Here is a 6851-nt window from a genome sequence, read left to right as displayed (position 1 = left end):
TCGCCCAGGGGCAGCCTCGGCACAGCCCCACGCAGGGAGGGGACCGCGCAAGAGCCCGGTGGGAGCTGTCGTGGGAAGTCATAGGTGTGAGGAGTCCGGGCAGCCTCAGCGCACGCGCTGTGGGGGTCTCGCTGTCCCCCCCTCCACGGCCGCTGGGTGCCTGTCAGACCCGCGGTGCCCACGCCAGGAGGGCTGGGTGCCCACCGGGCCGCTCTGAGCTGCGCTCCCGTGCCTCAGTTTCCCCTGTGTGCTCAGCAAAGCGAGGTGGGACGCCCCGGGCCAGGCGGTGGACGGCGAGGCCTGCGCACCCACAGCCCGGTGCAGCCGCCGACCTCCTCCCCAGCACGCCGGGGCTGCCGGCCGCGGCGAGGCCCAGCCGCCGGCATGTGCTCAGCCGAGAGGAATGTGCCAAATCACTCCCAGATGTGCGCGGCGGCCAGCCCGCCACCCCCTCCGCGGCCCACCGGGGTGGCCGCCGGGCACCGGGGACCCCACACCGCCCCATCGCAGGGCTGCCCGCGGGGCCGAACCCCTCACCGGACAGATCCTGCCTTGCCACAGGGCCCAGCCCCAGCCTGTCCCGCGGCGTCGGGGTGCCGAGGCGCGGACGGGAGGTGTCATTGGGGCAGGGCTGCGTCCCCGGTGTCACCGTCTCGCCGAGGCCCCGCAGCCCTCGCCCGGCGCGGGGCCCGGTGTCGGCGCGGTGGGGTCGTGCGGGGTCCTGCCCCGCACCCCCGGTCCCGGTGCCCGGCAGGAGCGCAGCCGAGCGAAAGGGGCTGTCAGATGGAATCTGGGTGCCGGCGGTGACGGCGCGGCGGGAGGGGGCCGTGCCGCCACGTGGCCGCTTATGTAAGGAAAGTGCAAGGGAGGACAGGGAGGCGGCCGGGGCGCTGGGGACACCGCCACGGGGACACCGAGCCCCCGCCACGCACACGCGGGCGGTTGCGCAGCCGGCCACGCGCGCTGGGAGCTGCCCGCGGCGCAGCCGGGCACTGCCCGGCCCTGCGGGCTCGGCACGTGCGTGCAGGAGCGAGGGGACGTGGGCACACGTGTGCCGGAGTGGGGGGGACGGGACCCCGCCGGCCCCTCGACCTCCCCGTGCTGCCACTGCCGCTCCGGCTGCGGCCCTGGCGTGGGGCCTGGGTGTCCCGGGGCGTCCCAGGGCCGGCGGAGACATCCGCGAGCCGCGGTGCTCCCATCGCGGTGCTGCCAGCCCCTCACCCAGCGGTGATGAACGGCTCCGGCGGGAGCTCCGGCACCCACGCGGCTGAATCCATCTGCGCTATCGATTTTTCATCCACTGCGGCAGAGCGCGGAGCCAGGGCCGGCACGACCGCGGGCACCCCGGTGGGTTGGCACGGCGAGGGGAGCCGCGTTCCCGCACCGTGGGGCCACGTCCCCCCCATGCTGCCCTGCTGTCCCCGACCCCACCTGGGCAGCCGGACCACCCTGGGGACAGCGCCAGGACCAGGGACCCTCCAACCCTGCCATGGCATGCCCAGCACGGCCGGTCAGGCCCAGGTGTGGGGGGTGCCCCCCCCGTGCCCTGCCCACAATCTGCCTGCGCAGCCGCCACCTTGCCCAGCACGACGGTGGGCACAGAGCGGGGTCCAGGGATGGAGCAGCCGGGGCCGGGGGGGGCTGGTGATGTGGGGAGCAGGGGCACCGCGATGCCCACCCACGTCACCACGGCGTCACTGCGGTTACACACGCTGCCAGCCGCTTCCTTCCAGCCGCTGTCGCCGTGTGCCGTGGTTCCACGCCGTGGGGCTGCGTCACGGCTACGGGGCTGGCGCAAGGCAGGGTGCGGCCGCCGTGGCCCGTGGGGAGCAGGGGGGGGCCCCTGGCAGCCCGTGCCCAACTCTGCCCACGGGTGTGGAGATGCCGGTACCCGCTGAACCCTGTGGCCGGGCCACGGTCGCCGCTCAGCCCCGCGGTGTGGCGAGGGGGCAGGGACAGGGTCCCCCTCAGCCCCCCGGCACGGCAAAGGGACGGGGACGTGGAGCAGAGCGGGTGCAGCCTGGCCTGAACCCACCGCCCCCCCGCCCCCCCGCGCCGCCGCACACGTCCGACACATGGCAGCTCCGGCTATAAATAGCCCCGCGACGGCAATCGGCTGAGCCGCGCTCGGGGCCCAGCTGGGGCCGACGGCCACCCCCGGCCCCATGGCACTGTCCCTGCCTCGGTTTCCCCACCGCTCCCCATGGCGAATGGTGGCTGGGAAAGGACCCGGTGGCCGGGGCCTGCCTGGTCCCCAAAGTGTCCCCTGGCACAGCAGGGATGGGCACTGCCACAGCGTGCCAAAATGGGTGGGAGGAGGTGGGGGGGCTGCACCGAGACCCCCAGTTCAACGGTGGAATCCAGCAGCCTCGCCAAGCTCTGCTTTGGCACTGGGTGCCCAGAGCGAGGACACAGCCGATGTCCCCGTCCTGCACCCCGTGGGGACCCCCGCAAGCCATGGGGCCAGGGCCAGAATTGCGCCGGCACACACCGGGGCCACACCGTGGGGCCAGGGGAAACTGAGGCACGCCAGGGACACGGGCACCCCCACTCTACCCCCACATCCAGCACCCCATCCCCGGCCAGGAGCTGCCGAGGGGGGCAGCGGGGGGTCCTGGGGGACAGGGTGGGATGGCTGGATGCGGGGCAGCAACGGAGCCCCAGCCCCTCCCCGCTCCCCCGCCTGCCTGGGGCCCCCGCACCCCCCCCAGCCGGGGAAGCTGCAAAATTAGGTCAAAGCGTCTATTATTTAACACAAGCGGAGGAGCTGGGGCCAGGAGCTGGGGGGAGCCGGGGGGGCTGCAACCCAGGAGGAGAGGGGTTGGGGTGGGGGGGGCCAGGGCCAGGCCCCCACAGCCCTGGGGCAGGGAGGGAACGGCAGGGGGCAGAGGCAGGAGCCAGCACTGAACCAGAACGACTTTATTAATGCCAGGAGATAGAGGGGGCCCCCGCTGCCCCCCACCCTCCGGCCTGGCACAGCCTGGAGCTGAGCACACCCTGCACCCCCTCTACCACTGCCAGCACTGGGACCCAGAGCGGGGCTGGCACCAGGACCCTCCTTCCTGCAGCTGGGGGCGTGGGGGGGCCCCAGAAGGCTCCGAACGAGCCGGGAGCCAACTCATCCATAGGTCGTAGCAGGGAGCAATGCCGGGCCCCGGCATCACACGTGCCGGCGTGGGAGAAGAGCCGGGAGCACCCACTGTCCACGTCCATTGCTGTAAAGGCGCTGGGAACCCTCAGCTTCAGCCACACAAAAATAGTAATAATTATATTAATAATAGTAATAAAACTGCCCCAGACTGAGGGCCCCAAGGCAGGACTCAACAAACAACAGCCGAGGTCTCTGGGAGCCATTTCCCTGCTCCCGCCGCGGTCCGGCCAAACCGCGCATCGTGCACCGAAGTCCCACCCGGGGCAGCGTCCGCCCAGCCCGTGCCGAGGGGCCACGGGGAGGGGGCCGCCGGGGGGGCGCTTAGCGCAGCCCCTGGGCCAGGATGCTGCCCACCAGCGCCGCGTCCTGCAGCGCGTGCTCCACCGCCGCCTCCTCCATCTTCAGGGAGACCTGGGGGAGAGACGAGAACCGCTCAGCGCCGCGCCGCCGGACCCCGCCGCGCCGCCGGACCCTGCCCCGCCGCCCCCCGCGGTACCTTGGCCAGCCGGGCCTCTTTGGCCTTCTTCAGCTCGAGGACGCCGCGGGACTCCAGGAGGGTGATGAGGGACAGACACTCGGCCTGGTCGACGGCGGGGAGCTGCTGCCGCCGGCAGACCTGGCCGTAGGTGTCGTGGAGCTGGGGAAGGCAGGGCGGGCGTTATGCCGCGGCACCGCAGGCAAGGGAGACCGCGGGGGCACCCGCCCGCTCCCCAAATCCGGCCCCCGAGCGGGTCCCACCGCCACTCACCTTCCCCAGCGTCACCTCCGGGCTGCGCAGGTGCCGGGCGAGCAGCAGCAGGGAGCAGAGCAGCACCTTCTGCTGCAGCGGGAAGGCGTCCTGGGTCCCCCGGCCACCCCCGGCCAGCCGGTCCCCAAACACCTCCGAAATCACGCGGGAGACGTGCAGGAGCCCCACACGCTTGGGGACGGGGGATGCCGGGGAGTCACCTGTGGGACAGACAGGGCTACAGGGGACCTCGGGGGGGGGGGATGAGCAAGGGGTGCGGGTGGCACCACAGAGCAGGTGCCCCAGAAGGGGACCCTGGACCCGCTATTAAGGCCAGCCCGGAGGTGTCCCCCGCGGGGTTTTGGCTCCGGCGCTGCAGCCGGCAGCAGCTACTCACCACCAGGCAGCGGCTTGAGCAGGGTCTGGCTCCGCACCTCCAGCTCCACCACCTCCACGGCGCGCCTGGGGAGAGACAGCCCTGAGCACCGGGCAGAGCGGCTGCCCCAGCACGGGCACCCCCGGCGCGGGGGAGCTGTGCGGGGCTCGCAGGGGCCACGCTGGCCCTGGACCGCTGGGTTTTGAGGCAGGCGCTGACCTGCAGACATCCAAGGCCTTGCGAGCATCACCGGAGACCGCGGAGACCTTGCGGGCGCAGAACTGGAGCGCGGCGGCATCCAGGACGGGGTCACCAGCCACCTGCCGAGGCACCGTATGCTGTCAGCCTGCGTGGGCAGAGACACCCCCCCCCCCCCCCCCGGCGTGTCCCCCCTGCGTCCCACCTGCCCCAGCCGCTCCTGCAGGATGGCGGTGAGCTGCTCCCTGGTGTAGGGTGGGAAGTGCAGCAGTTGGGGGCTGCCGGCCGGGGTGGGCACCGAGCCTGGCCAGGCTGCGGTCTGTCAGGTCTAGCGCGTTGGCCAAGCCTGCGGGCACAGCGGGGTGAGGAAGGGAGGGAAGATGAGGGCCATGCCCAAAAGAGGGTGCGGGGTGGGCAGGAGAGGGTGCAAGGAGGCAAACCCCCCATCCGCCCCCAAAAGAGGGAGGGTCCCCAGGGCTGGCAGTGCCATGCTGCTGCGCACTCACCACGAGGACGAGCCTAGAGCCGGGCAGCCGGGGCCACTCGAAGAGGGTGTAGAGCACGTCCTGCCCCTTGCTCTCCAGCTGGTCCAGCTCATCCAGCACCAGCAGACTGCAGAGGCGGGGAGAGCCCGGGTCAGCCCCGGCTTTCCCCACCACCCCCGCGGCCCATTCACAGTACCCCAAGCAGGGGAAAGCTGCTGCCGGGGCCACCTCTCCCGGCTGGGCACGCTCAGGGTATCTAGAGGGGACCCCACACCGTCACCCCCCCGGCAGGGAACTCACACCATGGGCCCCTGGGCCGTCAGCTGCTTCTCCAGCCTGCGCACGCCCTCCCGGCCGGCGGCCGCGGGCAGACCCAGCTGCTGTGCCATGGCGGGGAAGACGCCCTGCGGGCTGCTCAGCGACATGCAGTTCAGGACGATGGTTTTGCTCCCGGTGAGCTCGTCCTGCCAGGGACGGGAGCGTTACACTGCTGGCCACCCACCGCCGCCCCGCCACGCTCGGCTCTTGCTCCTCCTGCCAGTGCCCCCACCTTTCCTTGCCAATCTGCTCCACCAGCACCCCCAAAACGAGACCCCCAGCTATGGCACACCTTGCAGTCGAGCAGGACGCGGCTCAGACAGGCCGTTTTCCCGGTCCCGGGGGCTCCGGAGACATAAAGGCTGCCGGGCTGGTGCCCACAGACGTGCTCCCGCAGAAACTGCCGGATGACTCCCGTCTCCTTCTCCCTGGCGTAGAGTCGGTCAGGCACAGCCACATGCAGCACCCGCTTCGCCTGCTGGTAGCAGGTGCCTGTGCCGAGGAGGGAGAGGGCTCAGGGGGGGCCACGGCACCACCGGGACCCCGTCCCCCTCCCTGACTACACTCACCTTCCTGCCTGAAGAGTCGGGTGCGGGCAGGCTGCCTGCCAAGGCCCAAGCTCCGGGGGGTCTCCTGCCCGCGATGCCGCGGGGACGGCCCTGGGCTGCTGGGCTTTTCGGGGGAGGTCAGGGGGTCCCCAAAGAGCAAGCGGCGCCCCTGGTTCTCCTTGCTGCGCTTGGCCGGGGAGGAGGGCAGGGCATGGGGGACGTTGCAGAGACTGTCGTCACCTGCGGAGGAGATGGGTCAGCGGAGCAGCTGAGCGCGTGGGCCTGACCCTGACGCTCTCGCGGTGCGCTTGTGTGTGAGCAAGAGGCTGTTTGTAACACTCCCCGGGGGGAGGCTTCGCGCTTCAGCCCCCCCCGGGCCCCGCGGGAGCAGTTTTTCCTCCCGAAACCGGGGGAAGCTGCAAACGCAGCTGTGCGAGGGACAGGACGGAGCTGGGTCTGTCTGCCTGCCCCAGCCCCACCAGGGTGAGGTCCCAGCCCCACAGCTGCCTTCAGGAAAGGGATACCCCCCACACACCTTTCCCGGGGAGGGTCCCAGGGGAGGGTGTAGGGGGGGGGCAGCTCACCCAGGCGCTTGCAGGGGCTCAGGGGCAGCGCTTTGGTCCGGGCTGAGCGTGTGCCTGGGGCCCTGGGGTAGGGCGAGAGCCGCAGGGCGGTGGTGGTCGGAGCTGCCGGGGTCGGGGCTGCCGGGGTCGGGGCCGCTCTTGCCCGGGGGGGCGGCGGCGAGGCGGCGGGCGCTCCTTCTGCGGGGGAAGCCGATGGTGGACTGGTGCTGCGGGCTGCTGCTAGCCATGGCGGCGGCGCCGGTGGGGGGGTGCGGTCTGCGGATGGAAGAACAACACCGGTCACAGGAGGGGAGACCCCCGGCCCCACGGCTCCCAGCCGCCCCTGCCTCCCTCCCCACCCCGCCCGGCTCTGCCCCCCCCAGCCCCGTCCCACACCGCCGCTCCCGATACCTCCCCCCTCCCCGGCACAGCCCTCCCCCCCCCCCCCCAAAGCCCCCTACCCCTCCCGACCCCCCCATGTCCCC

The 6851-nt window shown here is 72.2% G+C and overlaps 1 protein-coding gene across 1 annotated transcript; it reads right to left on the bottom strand.

Annotated features, from left to right (window-relative positions):
• Window positions 1-2904: 2904 nt before the first annotated feature.
• CDC6 (cell division cycle 6) lies at window positions 2905-6652 on the bottom strand. The gene is given in 13 exon segments (XM_052785436.1): window positions 2905-3562; window positions 3648-3788; window positions 3900-4099; window positions 4276-4340; window positions 4474-4574; window positions 4658-4741; window positions 4743-4799; window positions 4959-5064; window positions 5238-5401; window positions 5548-5747; window positions 5825-6043; window positions 6388-6502; window positions 6504-6652. Coding segments are annotated over 13 exon segments (1653 nt in total). The 5' UTR covers window positions 6615-6652; the 3' UTR covers window positions 2905-3472.
• Window positions 6653-6851: the final 199 nt, after the last annotated feature.

The sequence above is a fragment of the Harpia harpyja genome, chromosome 4, assembly GCF_026419915.1.
Source record: "Harpia harpyja isolate bHarHar1 chromosome 4, bHarHar1 primary haplotype, whole genome shotgun sequence".
In the NCBI taxonomy this organism is placed as follows: domain Eukaryota; kingdom Metazoa; phylum Chordata; class Aves; order Accipitriformes; family Accipitridae; genus Harpia; species Harpia harpyja.
This window is presented reverse-complemented; position numbering and strand designations above follow the sequence as displayed.